The following is a 17,359-nucleotide window of genomic DNA, read 5'->3' as shown; positions in this document are numbered from 1 at the left end:
ATTTCAATTTTGAAATGTATGAATAAATAACCTTTTACATAAATATCAGACTTGGTCTCTCTGTGTGTCGCTATCTTGCTTGCATTTATAAAAGTTACAGCCACTCGGCTGCTTCTGTTGAAGCTCTCGCTTTTCCCTATGTATTTAAGTTACGTATTAAATTCACTTACCGTTTGTTTCTCATGTGTGTGTTTCTTTTTTTTTCTTCTTTTTTTTCTCTCTCATTGCAGTTGCACCAACTCATGTGACTATAACTGGCGCAACCGAAGCTCGAGTTGGTGACGTTGTGCCACTACAATGTACAACGGCACCATCAAATCCACCGGCTGAAATAAAATGGATGGTTGCTGGGAAACAAATACGGAATGCTACTTCAAAAACAGTTGTTTCACCTGAAGGTATGTTAATTTCACTCATTTCTTTGATTCAGCACGTACACCGAAGACGAGAACAAAATATGTATGATTATAACAACCCATTCTGCTTGCTGCGTGTGTGTCTCACACATCCTAGTCTATATATTGAAGAAAATGCTCACGATCATATTCAGCTTCGTGTTTTCGTTTTTTTTTTCTTCTTTTTTGTGTGACATGCAGCAAACTCATATTGACTATGCAATTTTCTTTTTTCGCCATTCGTTCGGTCGCTCGGTTAGAGAGAAATAGAAAGAGAGGGAGAGAGAGAGAGAGAGAGAAATAACGAGAGTAGATGCTTGTATGCGTATAACAATTGCATTGTACTTAGATCAGAGTCATTTAGTGTTTTCCAGCTGCCAGTATATTTGTTTACATTATGTGTCTCCCGTTTTCTGCTATGCTATTTCTCTCTCTATTTTTTTTCCTGCCCCGTTCTCTTCATTCGCTCGACGACCGGTTATCTTCGCAGAAAATCATTTCCTCTTGTGTGCTCACGTTTCAACTTTTCTCATTTTTCATAAACATGAATGCATTCATCCAACACAAAATGCTATTCTTCTGCTTCCGTCTTGGCAACTGTCCGACATTCGTTTTTTTTTCTTTTCATTTTTTTTTTTCGTTGTTGTTGTGTTTATGGAATGGATTTGCTAGCGCAGTAAATGCAAAAGACCTGGCAAAAGCTTAAAAATTGACCCCGAAGCTCAAGTAATCCTGGGGCTATCACATTTGGCTTTGAATTATCATCTTATGAGTTAATTTTTTTTTTGTTTCACTACAGCTCCTGCTTCGTTAGCTCGCTGCCATTGTCATTCTATTGTATTTTGTTGAAAAGTCGATGTGACACACAATTAATTGTGCCCTCCTACAATGAGAGGGACAGCACAGAAATCTGTGTCTCGAAATTAGTCAATAATTTTCTATCCAATGCAACACGAAAGAATCATTGCGGTCGTAATTTTGTTTGCCCACGGTTTTTCATCTATTGAGAGGAGCTGAACAAGTGTTCTTTTTTCTCGCTTTTCAAATCGAATAAAGCATAGAGCGGGTAACAAGTGCTGTTGATGCATGTGCAACACACGCACACATACACACCACAAACTAAAACTGTTAATAATATATTCAATGTGGACTCTGGTAATGGTATCTACATTATGCGCATATGTAACATACGCAAAATGGGTGTCCAATTCCATAGACAAAGTGTTGCGCAATGCCTGGCGAGATTTTGTTTCAATCGAACCGGAGATTGTTTTCGTATTTGGCAAAACGAACAGCGTGTTGCTGATACTGCTGTTACTGTTATTACTGGTGGTGATGCTGCTGCTGATAGTATGGATGCAAATCCAGTAACTGCATGGTATCTCGTATTTGACCTATTTTATTGGCAACATGTATCAAAGAGGAGGGAAACGCCAAAGAAAAAACAACAACAATATTGTAGAAGAAAACAAAGGAGCGAACCGGGGCGAACATAATGGTTTAAATAAATTTCGAAGTGCTGCATATTGTGTGCATTCAAACGCACAACACATTTTGTACACCATATTTTCGCCTGTAAACGTAAACAAATACACACACATCCACACGCCAAAATTAAGCCATCATCATCATTTTCTCATTGTATGCAACTATATACAAACTCATCGACCCGGAGCCAGGAACAAGAAAAATAAATGGAAGAGAAAGCGAAACGATATCATTACATCGAATATTCTAATATTCAAATTCGAATAGACGACGCGATACAGTGCCAGCCATTGCGATTATATACATATATAATTTTTTTTTTCATCGCTTTGATCATATGCTACATGCTTCTTTTTTCGTTGCTCTCGCAATCGTTTCTGGCGGAAACGGAGGGCGTTAGTGTCAGTGTCATGGTCCTTGTCATCTCTCACTTTTCTGCTCGCCAGATTCTCAGATCCAAAGTCACATTCGCTTTCTATCTATGTGGTGAAATAGAGCGGTAGTGGCACTACCTCGACTTCAATATGATAATGTGATTCAGAACATTTACCAAAAAGCACCGGGAAAAAACTCCAACAACTACAGTCTCTTGGGTACGAAACGAGAAATAAGAAGAACATCATCAACAACAACAACAACAACAACAACAACAACAACAACAACAACAACAACAGCAGCAGCAGCAGCAACAAATAAGAAAAATCCAAACCAAAAAATTGAAGCACCCAGAACACATACACACACACAGACAACATGACACAACACTGTCTGTTTGTAATGCCAAGTGTTTGAAGCAGATTAGAATGAAACGACATCGGCAACGATAAATGGTGATAAGTTTAAAGACACTGATGCTACCGAAAATATTTTGCATAAGATTAAATCCTAATGCAATCGCCCATTACAATGTATTTTTCGCCTTTTGTCCCAAGCATTCGTGTGTCGTGTCTCTTTGCCCATCTCATCTTATTTCACTCACTCCCTCGCACACACATACACTCATTCTCTCTCTCTCTCTCTCTCTCTCTCTCTCTCTCTCTCTCTCTCTCTTTCTCTCTCTCTGGGTTTGTCGATCTCGCCTCCGAGCCACATGTCAGACATCTTTATCATATACAGATTTCCCGGAGCAAGCATTCTAGCCACATAACGGAAGCATTATGCATATTTTTCCGATTCTCTTCGCCCTCATTGCTTCGATGCTCCCTGATTTTCTGCTGCTGCTGCTGCTGTTGCTTCTTCTTCTTTGTTTCGTTTTGTTCGTTCCATTTGCACAAAATGGTATTTAGTAGTTTGTTTATAAGTTAAGTGTATGTAATAAGCTCTGGCACATGCAGGAAATATGGGGCAAAATTTCCTATTTTAAATAAAAATAACAACATCCACATTATGTTGATATGAAAGACTGAGGACATAAAAAAAATGCCGAAGTCGGAGCAAAAACAACAACAACAAATAAATAAATTTCCGAAAATGAGGCAGCAGCAGCAACAAAAGGAAATAGGTTTGCGTTCATGTGCACATCTTCTTGTTCACTAACACGCTCTCTCTCTCTCTCTCTGCCTGCGTGTGCGCTTTTCTCTCTCTCTCTCTCTCTCTCTCTCTCTCTCTCTCTCTCTCTTCTCTCTCTCTCTCTCTCTCTCTCTCTCTCTCTCCTGTTTGAATATCATGAAAACGCTTTTGTTCATGTTTAATTTCTATTTATAGTATCTCATTAAACAACTAACGACCAATGAATGACAGAAAAAAGTCATTGTTACACAAGGAAAACATAATTAACTTCATTTATTCAAAGCTTTTGTGCACAGATTAAATCGCATTTATTTTTGTGCAGTGGTTATTTTCTCCATTTTTTTTCGCTTCCATTTTTATTTCTTGTGCTGTTGTTGTGTTGTTTGGGGTGGTTTTCATTTGATTTTAGTTTTTCATAGTGGACATGGACAGAGAACATCCGACACCATCATTCGCTTGCTTGCGGATGGGGTTTTTTTGTGTTCAATTTACCTTCTCTTCTATTGTTGTTACTGTGTGTAACCGATCTGAAAAGTTCCAAAAATTATTCGAGTCATTTTATGATAATTTTATTGGTTGCTACAACCAATGCAGCACCAGCCAGTCATTCACAACAATACCAAGAGGAACGAAAACAATGCACAGCGACTGCATCACCGAAATTTTTTCGCATATATAAAATGTTCTGTATGCTTCATATCTCGCACACATACGGTTGTGCAACCGAGCATTAACTCAAGAGGAAAACCAAATTCAATAATAAAAATTCGCAGCAAAAAAACAAAATTGGTGAAACGAACAGAAGACGAACAATGGTATTATTTTGGGTGCTGTGAAGCGAAATACATTTTTGTAAATGGCCAATAAAAGTGCAGAGAAAACGGACTTCATTCGATTGGGTTAATGTACAGAATTTGGTATTCAGATATAAAAACAACAACAACAACAAAAACAGTAAACGTTCAAAACAGAGTGCGTACGCACACTTCCGAGCGCATCGGTTTGTACTTCATTTGTCATTCGAATGAATGAAAAACTGACATCACATCATCTCATTCTAAGTTGTTCTCGTCCAATATCTAAGATCTGTAAGCTAGGATTTCATTTATCTCCAAAATTAATCTCATTTGTTTTTTTGTTCATCTTTTATTTCAGGCGGCTGGGTGACCACATCCAACATAACGGCACTGGTTGAGCCAAACAAGCGATCATTAGTGGTAATATGTCATGGGCTAAATATGCAACTCACCGAAAATGTGGTATCAACGCATACCGTGAATGTTTTATGTAAGTAAATCAAGCAAATAAACTACAACAATACATAACTAACTGGCCGACGAAATAAAGCGACGGACAAACAGCAAACTGCACATTCACTTGTTTATCCACTGTGAATAAAATCATTTTGCACCCTTCTTCTTCTTCTTCGTTGTAGTCGTCGTCGCTTTTTGGCCACACACACATATATATATATATCTCCCTTTTTTGCCACGGTCCCTTTGTTGGGTATGTGTGTGAATGGTGTGAAAGATTTGTTTGTTGAAATGCCATGGAAAATAAAGCATGCATGCAAAACGATTTAAAAACGGATCTGTTGCCACTCGGCCACAAGGAAAATGATAAATTATTTCATTTCGCCAAAATATTTTGATATGTTTTGTATGCCATTTTTTTGTTGCTTCCATTCTTTCTATTGGCTTATGTGTTATTATTGTTGTCGTTGTGTATCCAACCAAAACCATATTCATGTATGTGTATGTGTATTATGGTGTACGCGTCCGTGTTCATTGTTCAGTACAGTGAATGGCGTCAGTTATTTTTCTTCTTCTCCTACTCAATAGAGAACACACAGGCCGTTTCTCATATGGCAGCACATATACACACACAGAGGCAGAAAAATGAAAGAAATAAAGAAAAAAACGTGGCCAGAACAATGGGAATCATTTATGGTGGGGAGCCAACATGTGAAATCCTTTGCATATTATTGTTTGGTCAAATGCAATGTTACACAAGGAAAAAACGGTGCCTTGGGAAAGGAAGCAAGTGTGAAAAAGAAACACAGATTAAGCGCTTCAATAACAACAACATGCATTCGGTGCAAAATCCGACAATCCAAGCCACAAGAACAGCACACAAATTCAGGCATTTAATTGAGCTGTTTCGAAAATCGTTTGCCGTTTGTGAAATGTAAACAGTAATCTCGAACAAATTCGTCGATTTAAAACGTGTTGAAACGGTGCATCACAGAAAATCCCGGCTAATTGAAGATATGAACAATGAACGAACAAATGGTCAAAAATGAAAAGTCACAAGAATACACTGAATTAAGAGCATTCGGCGGCTTTCTTCTCTTATTCGGAAACAGCGGCGATGACGACGATGTCGGTGGCGAGGCGGAGGCGGCAAATCTTTTCCGCTGTCAAATCGCTTAGCAAAACGACTGAGCAGATAGTGTATGGTATGGAACTTTGTGTGTTTGCATCGTTTTGAATGTAAAATGCATGAACGAACGAAAAAAAAAATTCTCAAAGAAAGCAGTGCTCAAACCCAGCCAAAAGATTATGTTCCACGATACGAACAATGTTATATGTCGTAGCCAAATGAAAGTAGAAGGAACAAACGAAAAATAAAACCCCAACGTACGAACGAGTGAAATCCTGATTGCAAATGCATTAAAACGATATATCGTTTGCAAGTAGCAAGGTGCTGTAATGTAAGCCAACTTGTGAAGGAATTGGAAAAATGTGTGGTACATTAAATTCCGTTCCGGTTTTAACAATTTCGGTGTTGCGCGCCGGTAGTTAGAATGGGGTGGGCAGAAGCTAGTCGTACATTTAGTGTGTGAGAATGAAAGGCGATGAAAAACAAAAATAAAATTGGTGGCTTCGTTTTGCAAGAAAACGTTGCATTCATAACGCGCGCGGGTGGGAAATACTTTTGCCATTGCACTCACTCTGAACGGATTGAGTGAATGAGAGTGTATGTAGAGTGAAAGACGAATAATCGCATGAAAGCAAACGAGATTTTCATATTTTCACAAAGGCAAAGACCTTAACGCCGCGCATTTTTCACTACCTCTTAATCCACAACCGAATTGAAAATGTGATGCTTCGCAAGCGGAAAGAAAAAAAGTTGGAATGAGAGCAGAAAAAAAACAGAAGAAAGTCAAAAAAAAAAATGCAATCCAAGCCCGATTTTATGCTACTTTCAAAGTAATATTGTAATGATGACAGCGTTGACGACGACGACGACGACATCGACGTCGACAACAACGATGCTGAATACTTTTCAACCTTTTGAATATAATTGTAAACATCCCGTGCATAAGGATCACATCCACGGCTATATGGTGAAAGTGTGCGCACGAAAGAGTCGCCTCGCGTACGCATTTTCTAGCTCCATGCTATTGGCCTTTTCTTCGATGGTTGTAAAACTTTAAGTATCCACTCATAGTTTTCGACTGCATTTTAGTGTGTACACTCTTTTTTTCTACATTCTCTCTTCCGAATAGAAGCGGTCGTATTTGCCACTATGCACGAAATAGTGTTTTGCAATGTAAAAAGATGCAAAAATTTGTACGAAAGCAAGTTAAAGTCACCGCTTCCCAATTTTCACGGGGCAAAAATACAATAATAACAACAACACCGTCGGCAGCTGAAGAGCAAGTGGGACAGAAAAAAAAAGTTGAAATACTCAATCGCTTTACGTTCGTAATGTCTTAGCACACGTCAACGATTATACTACGCTTTATTACTACATTTTTGTCTCACTCCTCTTACTGCTGCTGCTTCTGCTGCTGTTACAAGGATAACGCATACACACAGAAAAAGAAGAAGAAAAAAAAACACTACAACAACAACCATCACCAGAGGACGCGAAACAAAGCGAACGAATGGCCAAGAACTTAGCAGTAAAATTGCGAATGCACACATTAAGATGATGTTAACTACTCGCAATACTGCTGGAACTCTAATTAAAATCTTGACAACATTTTCTAGAAGCACTCGAAACTTTTCAAGATGAAAATATGTGCAAACCCATTTTCGCCAAAGAACAAGCGCCAGCCACCGCACTCTATCTCGATTCATGCAACCAAATCCCATGGAAATGTGTGCGCGCATACAGTGCACACGCTCATCGTCAAGCGATTACTCGTTGCATTTTACAATTTCTCTCGCTCTCTCTCTCTCTCTCTCTTACACTCACTTCAGCATAAAATGCACTGAGTCACGGATTTGAAACAACAACTTTTTGATAACATTCGCACTAACCTTAAGCTACTTTTGCCAATAAATAATGAGAACATGATGCTAATGTTTACAGAGAATTTGCAATCGTTCGACTTTGTTCATCGTTATTGAGACAGACAGACAGATACATGAAAGTGTGTGTGTGTGTGTTTGTATGATGAAAATTACTTGTCTCATCAAATCAAAATCAACATTTTCAAGCGTCTGAAGACAATCCATTTGTGCTCCCTTTGTCTCTCACTCAACACGAGCTGTCGTTGATGTTGTTGGTGATGTTAATAAATTGGAACATGGTGCATTGTAAAATGGATCAAAATTATCATAAATTTGTTATGGAACATTTTCCACCGACTGAAACCCCGAACGACACACACACACACACACTCACGCGGAATTCAATAAATTTGATGCTTGCTACGAGTTGTAACACATCGAATTTGTTTCACACGCACACACACATACACCCGGGCGAGAAAGGAAAATCGTGTGCCAAATTGAATGACAGGCACGAAGCGAGAATATATGTAATAATTAGTATTGGCATATGCGAATTGGGCCCGGCATCCGATTCGACGTGCATTATTTTATTGCTTATGTTATCATTGGAATATTAAGTGTACATGGTATGACATGAGGATGCATCGCATGTTTGCTTGTATCACATTTATGCCAATTGCAACACAACATCCACTTGTTCTCATAATTTACGTCTACTTTGGGCTAAGATGCAGACACATACACCGAAACCGACACACATATCGGAAGTGATTTGCAAAGCGCAAAAATAAAACCGAAGTGAAAAAAAAAACAACAACGAATGAGAAAATGAAGTCGGAGAAGAAAGAAGATGAACGAGTGAAAAAGCCTCAATCACAAAAGAAAATTCCAGCCGCAAACAACAATAAAAATAATCAGTGGCTTGAGCAACGCCAAGAAATCTATGTGTCGTAAAAATGCTGACAAAGTACAACATACGAAGACGTTTCTTTAAGTGCTTTCTGTTTGCGGGCGTGCGCGAATTTGTATGCTCATTCATCGGATAGCAGCAAAACATCGTCAAGAAAAAAAAGTACAGCAACAACAAAACTTTTTTTCTCTCTCAATACAAGTCAACGTGTCTCTTCTACTAGTGCTCTTTTTTTGTATGTTCGGCTTGGCTTCGATATGGCCTGTTTTTTTTTTCTTGGTCTTGGCTTCTTCATTTTAACATGCATTTACTTCCGTCTTTTGCACATAGTCAATCGAAAATAATCGAAGCAAGTCTAGAATACAAGAAAAGGTTGACGCTTTTTCAATTCTGTCACTCCGAATTTTTCCTCCTACTTCTGTTTGCCGTAGAGCAGTCTGTTTTTCTTATTATTCTCATATTCGTTTGTTGTTGTTGATTTTTTTTACTTTGTCTTCTTTGCATTTCATTGTTGCTGCTCGCTGCTGTTCACGGCAATGCTTCATTCTTTCCATTTGAAGCTTTACAACTACTTAGAGTCGCTGTTCCAATTGGGTTGTTTCCATTCTTCAACTTCGACATATGAATAGTTGTGGTGGCATGAAGTGTGGTGTTGAGCCGTCGTTGCTCTCGCTGCCGCTGCCACCGCAGACGCATTCGACAACGAAAACGATTCATATGCCCTTCGCTGAATCAACTTCACACTTTATGTCTCCCGATGTATTCCAATTTGATGCATTTTTTTTTCCTTGTGTCAATCCGTTTTTCCTCCAACATTTCACATCTTTTGAACGCACAATATTGACACTATTAGTTTTATTTTCACACACACACACACACCCCCGAACGCTAGCTCGCGTGCCAATATTGCGCTGAAAGACAGACATGTAAGAGAACACGAGTGAAACAGAGTAACAACAACAACCAATGCCATACCATTGCTGGCATCGAAATACTGTGCCATTTTATTAGGGATTTTCTTGTTTGTGTGCTGCTCTGCTGTTTTCACTTTAAACAGCACAATTTCATTGGCTTTATCGTAACCCGATGCATGATCCCGAAAGAATCAGTTGATTTGGCCATAAAAACATTCGGTTAACATATAAAATAATACAACACACACTAACACTCACACCAAAAGTTTTTGCGAAAAAACGAGCGAGCGAAGAAATTGACACAAAACTGTTGTTGTTGTGTTATTTGAGTGTTTGTTGTGCGAGCGCGCGCACGCGCGCGCGGATGACACTCCAAAAATGCGACAAATGAAAAAGATTACAATTGATAAGGATTGTGTTGGGTTGTGATTTTTGTTACTGTTGCTTCTTCTTTTTTTTTCAAAGAAGCCGCATTTTTCATCAAACGAAGAAACAAAATTCGAACTTCAAACTGCTACATATTATTTGCCATTGGACTAAAATGACACACACATATACATACGAAAAAAAAAAGAGAAAGAGAAATGGCTGAAAAGAAGCAAGTGTGCAAAGACACTGTGTGCCCATCACACGATGCAATCTCAAGTGTGCAACATGCAAACTCCAATCGAAATAACAACAACAACAGCAACAACAAAAAAGGCGATGCACGCGAGATGATTTATCATAAAAATAAAGTTACATCAAACTTATTCATTCGAAAACGGAATCCGCTTTTTTTTGTCGTCGTCGTCGTCGTCGTCGTCGTTGCGTTGTTTGTAAAACGAATATTCAGCATCATCCATCTCGAGAGTTGTGTTGCAGTTGAAGGGTTGCACAGAAGCTCGGTATGCTCGCAAACAAATTGCCGAGGATTAAAATTATGACACAACCACCGCATAAGGTGCTGTCTAAGAATGACAAATACGACACTTTATTATATTTAAAACATATGCATCAAATTAGTCAATTTTTTTTCTCTTCTTCTATGTCGTTCACCATTCCATTGCTATCTGTCTCACTCTCTATCTATGTCACAGTATCTTCATCTTCTTCACTTCTCTTCTCTCTATATGAATGCATTCAACCACAAAATTCGATTTAGCCAAACGTTACAAGTTGGTTTTCCTGTCCCCTTATTATCAATCATCAATCTATTAAATTAGCAAGTTTTCTCTTTCGGTGTGTAGTAATTCATTAGTCTCACTCATGGGAGTTTGGACCGATTGAGGGATGGATAGAAAATGTGTGACAAATTGAAAATAGATAGATTTTTATGTGCCTTCTATCTTGACCGACATTCAACTCTAAATTGCCATCAATTCAGCACGAATCTTCATTTATTTTACTCAAACTTATGACGGTTTTATTGAAAGGATAATGTGGCACTTATAATAAAAAAAAAAGAAAGAAGCGAGAGAGAGAGAGAGAGAGACGATGCGTAGCGTAGAAGAAAAGTAAAGAGAAGAAGAAGAAGAAGAAGAAAAACGGTCATTCAAACGCACCATTGGCTATTGGACCCCAATGAGAAGACACATAAAATCCAATATGATGCCCCAATACATGAGCATCGATTGAATTTGGTTTTGGTTCGGAATTTATGTGCATTTCGGACAACACACACACACACACACACACACATACACACTCCGGGCGCACGTGATGATTTCACTTTCTTTACTCAATACAATATTCACTCACTAACTCTGTGTTTTGTTTTTTTTCTCGTTTTCTCTTTTTCTCTCTGTTTATGTTGTTTACTTACAGATCCACCATCCGCACCAATAATATCTGGTTATGTCGAGGGTTCAATTATACCCGCGGGATCTATACAAAAGTTAGTTTGTATATCGTCTGGTGGCAACCCGTTAGCAACGTTAACATGGTACAAGAATGATAAAAAGGTAAGTTTCATTGGATCTCTCTATCACTCTTTCTGTCTCTCATACAAACAAGCACACACACACACTTCCAACTCATTTGTGTGCATTATGTGTGCTTAACCAGTAAATGCGCCCACGTGTGCGCGTTTGCCTGCTCTCGCCCGCGCTTTTGCTCTCGTCCACACAGCTTCCAGCTAGCTTAGCTTTTTTTCAGTTATCTATGTGTATGTTTGTATGAGTGTGTGGATCATGGAGCTAAGCGCGTTGGCAAGCATACCAAATACATAAATTGTGTTTTAAGTTTTTGGCAATTTTCATCCCATACGAACAGCTCGTCTGTTTAATCCATTTAATGCTGCGTAGCAAACGCAACGAACAAAAATTGACGAGCAACAAAGAAAGGGTAAGACAACAAGAATGAACACACATACGCAACAACGACGACGAAGAAAAAAAAACACACCGACCAACCAAGCAGAATTGGTGTATTAATGTTTTGGACGAATCATGTTTTCGTCGACGACGTCAGGCCACTAAAACAAACATGCGAATGATAATACGGTCATCATCTATTTGAACAGCTACAGAGAGCGGACAGCCAAAAGGATTTCACGAGTCATTTAGATGTAATGTGTCTGGCTGAAATCAAATTTTTCTCTTTCGTACGTCGACTGTCGCTTAAAAATCCAACAGTTAATGGGAGGGCGAAAATGCACGAATCACACAGACTCTATGTGAAGTTTACGCTTTGTTTTTCAACATTTATCAATAAACTAATTTGATTCGGACGAAACCGCAGAAATGACGAGCGCACAGAACAAAAGAGAAAATTGAACCCAAAATCCCAACCAAAAATCTCAATAAATATTCGAAAATATTTTGAAATGCGATATGCATAATCGAAAATTCATACAGATTTTTCCCTCTATGCTTTATCGCAATAACCAATACGGTGGCACACATTTTTCACATTTCCTCTCTATCTCGCCGTAACATTCACATTCAGTGGAATTCGATGCGGCAATCTCAGAATCGGAATCATACACACATAACGCATATGAGCTCATTCCTTCGATTTGCCATCAACATATCATTTTTAAGCATTTTTCATACGCGTGCCAACCGCGCAATTTCACATTGTCAAACGAAACGTGAGAACGAAAACGACATAGACGTACATATACCCAGCGAAAGTAATGATTTAGTCAGCGAAAGAATCGAATTCCAAGTATTCGCATATTCTGATACAAGACGAGAATCTCAACAAAAACAATTTCGACGAGCAACGAAATTCTCCAAATTATCACTTTCGCATATAACAACTTACAACCCGATGATAAAGACCGGGTGAGAGAGAGAGAGCCAAAGAGGAAGAATGTGGAAAAAAAGGGAAATAACCGAGAGATCGCGCTGATTGCTGTCATGAATGGAAAAGGAAAAGCGAACGAGTGAGCGACGATGGCGAAAAGGAAGACGAAGTGCATGGAACATTAACATTATGCTCAAGCTAAATACCAGATGAGCCATGACATACACTTTGAATATGAAATGCGACTATGATCGATGTGCACATGATAAGAATACCAATAAGGTAGCGAGCACATAGATATATACACAATGCAGTGAATGAGAGTGAGCGTGTGAGGAGGTGGGTTGGCGGGTTGGCCGATTCGACGATGCGTATAGTACGTATAATTTGCAATTTTTCGTCATGTTTTGGGATTGAGACGCATTTTATTTCGAATTTTTATTCGGATATTATCGCCCGGCGTTTTCCCCCCCATTGTTTGATGGTTCTCGCTTTTTGGAAATGTATGTGTGCGTTTTCACACACTTACTCGCTCACTCACTTGCTCTCTCTCCCTGTTTCAATGCATTGGATGAGTGTGTATTTTGTGCCGGATCGAATCCTCATGTGTTTTAATCGTCCTGATGTGTTTGGTGTTCGCCTGAAAAAAGTGCGCGCGAGCGCTTGTATGCAAATCAGGGGCAAGCATAAGAAAATATATATGTGTGGGGATGAAATGATAAGCGGTCGTTAGAAGACATCACGCATACACATTGAGAATTATTTCAATTTTTCATTCGAAATGCACCTGAGCACACACCACATAAACAAACATCAACTTTATTCAAATACATCCACCCACACTCATCCAAGCATACGTCAAGCAAAATCGTAAGCCGATGAATCCACTCCAAAGGCATTCAAACACACTTTTCGTTCCTTTAATTTGTGAATCGAAAGAGAAAAAAAGAAGCAGTGAACAGAAACGACAACCACGCTCATCACTAAACTAGACAAAATAATTTTGGTAAAAAGTAACAACACAAGCAAATCAATTTTTCAAACAACAGCTCACACATCGGAATGGGTATGTTAATCCCCATAAAAGCAAACAATCAATGATGGGTTGTCGCGTAATGAATGTGATCAACGCTCGTTGTGAATACACCACCGTCTTTGTCATCCATTACAAAGTACTATGAAAAGCGGAAATTTAAATTGTCGTTATTAAAACCATCGCGTTATAAACGATTCCCATCGAACATCATATCATCATCAGTTTGCAAATTTTCAATTCACCAATGCACTTTTTTTTTCGTTACTCGCAAATGCAAAAGTTTATCAAATCCGTCGTTTGTTTTGCGATGCGTACACAAATTTTTGTTTTTTTTCTTCTATTTAATGAAATGAGTTTATGGGAAATTTTCTTCAGTTTGCCAATTCGACAAAATGCAAAAGTCGCAGCACAAAATACGCTAGCAGTTGAATAAAATTGGATTGAAAACAGAAAATAAAACGCAAGGTGAAACTCAGTTTTCGAAAACTGACTCTAAATTAAAATTAATGCAAGCAAACGAATGGCCAACGAGTCATGCATTCGAACGGAAATTCCCGGGGAAAAAATCACGCGAGTACATTTTCCCTTTACGAACGGTGGCCTTTTTTTCTCGTTCTCGTTCTCTCTCTCTCTCTCTCGCTGGCTGCCTCTCGATCGGTTGAAGGGAAACTGCGAATATGCTCTTGAATATCGCCTGAAAGCAATGCAAATTTATACATAGAAGAAAATTACAAAAAAAAAATTCTACAGAAAAAAACAACTAACTAGTCCGTTCGCTGCACATATGTAGACTCATGTTCACGTGCAGTAGCGTATTTCGCATGCGATTTGGATTTTTATTTTCTATTTTTTTCCTCTTTTCGTTGTTCTCGTTCGGTTCGTTTGTCTGAATAAAGCGTTTATTCCAAATAATGTCCTAATTCGAGTAAATTTGTGAAACGGTAAGCATTTCTGTCACATTCGGCTGTACTGGAGTGGATGTGTAAATGTGAACCAAGCTCAACCAGCTCAACGAAAACATAGAAGAAAAAAAATTATACTTCGTTTTCGTTGTTGTGTTCAAACGTTTGTTCTGCCTATCTCGTTCTCTTACTCGTCACTAGTTTGCCATTTCCATTTTTATTTGCTTTGTCATTTTTAACTGGATTTTTCTGACATTTGTGATTTTTTTTTCTTTTCTCTTCTCATTTTTTTTACACGTTGATGCGTTTTTCTTCGTGATGGTGCTGCTGCTACTGCTGTCGTTGAACAACAACTAAATCCAACGTTAAATGATGAAAAAAAACCTGCACACACACACACACACACACACAGATAAATTCGGTGGCGAAAACAAGCGATAAATCCGTTTCGGCTGAACTCACCATTTTAGCAAATGTCACCGACAATCAGGCGATTTATAAATGCGAAGCGCATAATAGTGCCACTGAAATTCCATTATTCGAGACGAAAACACTCAGCGTTCACTGTAAGTAATGTACTCTAGATATAATTTAGTTTACTCATACTCCTGATGTTGTTCGGGATTTCGGTCGTTTTTTTGTCGCCTTCTTTTGGAACTGATTCTAAATGTCTCGACGAAGTTCGGGATGAGGGCGAACAAAAAAAAAGCGATTCGAATGAACAAATACTTCAACTATAAAATAACAACTGACCGAAAAACGACTTGTTGTTTCTTGTTGTTGTTGTTTTTTTTCTTCGTGTCATGTCCCCGTGCTGTTGATTGTCGTTTTGACTGAGTTTTTGTTATTCAGCAAACGACATTCGACTTCTTGTTCGGCTTCGCTGTTGTTAGCATTATAGTTGTCGTTTTATACCCGTTCACACTATTGATTTTGCTTTCATTTACCATTTTGTCGCTATGTGCGCCAATTTGTGTTGGGCTGCATTGCTGTTTTTTTTTCGGCGCTGTCTTTCTATTTCGCGCGCCATACTTCCTTTTTATCAATTTGTAGCATTGAACATGTTTTTCACTGTTCATTTTTTTTGTGCCGTTGTTGTCGTTATTTTTGCGTTATGTGTAAGTCTTGTCAACTAAATTTTCGATTTTTGTGTGAAAACAGTTGCTCCGGAAACCGTTAAAATACGTGTCGAACCAACTGAACTGGTACCAGGTGTGGAAGCAACACTCATTTGTGATTCAAGCTCGAGCAATCCGCCGGCCAAATTGAGTTGGTGGAAGGAAGGTATACCCGTTGAAGGCATAAACAATGCATCGAAACCAGGATTGTGGGGTGGCACCGTTTCGTCGCTCGAATTGAAAGTCAATGTGACACAGGAAATGAATGGTATTGTGTACACGTGTCAAAGTAATAATGAGGCATTACAACGTAGCGTTCATGAAGCACAGTCACTTCAAGTTCTATGTAAGTTAATTTTCTACCATTTTCCCGTTCTCATTCATTTCTGGTTGCTTGAAAACCGACCACAATCTTCCGTGCAAATGTTCTCGCCCAAATGCAATGAATTTCATTGTCTGAAGGAGAAAAAAAAAGAAGAAAAAAAAAGAAATAATATTCCCTTTGCAAATTTGCAGTTCCACCAAAATTCGTGCCACCACCATCGTACACGGTTGTCGGAATCGAGGGAGAAGCACTGCAAGTCGCTATGCAAGCAAATGCAAACCCAACGTCAATCAGCTACACTTGGATGAAAGATGGCTCACCCATTTTGAACAATGGCAACAGCATCGAACGCATCGTATCAGATGGTGCTGTTTTGAATATCACCAAATTAACTCGTAACGATGCCGGCATTTACACCTGCAAAGCAGTCAACTCACAAGGATCGGCCACAATGAACATCACCGTTATCGTTGAATGTAAGTTCGATCATTATTTATTATTATTTTTTGAATATTTTTTTCTTCTTCGAAACTTCATCGAAATTGACATATGCATCGGTAAGAATAATCTTGACCTGCCAAATGGAGTGAAAATAAATGTGAAATATAGAATTTTTTTTTTTATATGGAGTTGTTGTTGTCCAAGTCCATATAAAAAAAACTCTATGTTTCACATTTATTTTCACTCAATTTGACAGGTCAAGATTATTCTTACCGATTCATATTTTAATCTTTCATCGATATTAATTTCCATTTGTTTGGCTTTCTCTCTCTCTCTCTCTCTGCAGACGGAACAACAATTAAGGCAGTTTCAGAGAATATTGTTGCAAATCCAGGTGATGATGCAACACTATCATGTACCATCGAAGGCAAACCACTGAGCGAAGAGCATGTGCGCTGGGAACGATTGGGCTATGAAGAGAAAATGAACGAGAAAACTACGAAAACCTTTGTCAATGGCACTTCATATTTGCAGATAAAAAATGTACGACGTGAGGATGTCGGCAATTTCCGTTGTGTCGCCGATAATCGTGTGGCGAATCCAACAAGTCGAGACGTTTTACTCATTGTCAAATGTAAGCATTCATTAAAATCATATCGACTCAGTCTCTGTGTGTGCAATTGAAATTCTGCCGATTGGCTGTTTTACACCGTCGATCCGCCGGATTTCGAGACTATATACAATATTCCAGTTACATATTTAATTGCAATTTCACAAATGGAAATTCCATTTCCCCCTCTCTCTCTCTCTCTCTCTCTCTCTCTCTCTCTCTCTCTCTCTCTC

General features: G+C 38.7%; 2 protein-coding genes across 6 annotated transcripts in view; one reads left to right on the top strand and one right to left on the bottom strand.

Moving 5' to 3' along the window:
* Positions 1-17,359, bottom strand: part of LOC129576687 (cytochrome c oxidase assembly factor 5) — a 152,660-nt gene that overhangs the window by 23,946 nt on the left and 111,355 nt on the right. The window lies entirely within an intron of this gene.
* The window catches only part of LOC129576675 (nephrin), a 395,651-nt gene that overhangs the window by 370,842 nt on the left and 7,450 nt on the right, over positions 1-17,359 (top strand). For all 5 annotated transcript variants that reach the window (XM_055462090.1, XM_055462086.1, XM_055462091.1 and 2 more), the window contains 7 exons: positions 231-398; positions 4,548-4,679; positions 11,270-11,406; positions 15,045-15,198; positions 15,794-16,096; positions 16,267-16,551; positions 16,863-17,150. In XM_055462090.1, the coding sequence (XP_055318065.1) occupies positions 231-398; positions 4,548-4,679; positions 11,270-11,406; positions 15,045-15,198; positions 15,794-16,096; positions 16,267-16,551; positions 16,863-17,150 (1,467 nt within the window). The remainder of the gene's footprint in view (positions 1-230; positions 399-4,547; positions 4,680-11,269; positions 11,407-15,044; positions 15,199-15,793; positions 16,097-16,266; positions 16,552-16,862; positions 17,151-17,359) is intronic.

Source organism: Sitodiplosis mosellana, unplaced genomic scaffold, assembly GCF_009176505.1.
Source record: "Sitodiplosis mosellana isolate CC-2019 unplaced genomic scaffold, AAFC_SMos_1.0 Smas_scaffold_6191, whole genome shotgun sequence".
NCBI classification, from domain to species: Eukaryota; Metazoa; Arthropoda; class Insecta; order Diptera; family Cecidomyiidae; genus Sitodiplosis; species Sitodiplosis mosellana.
This window is presented reverse-complemented; position numbering and strand designations above follow the sequence as displayed.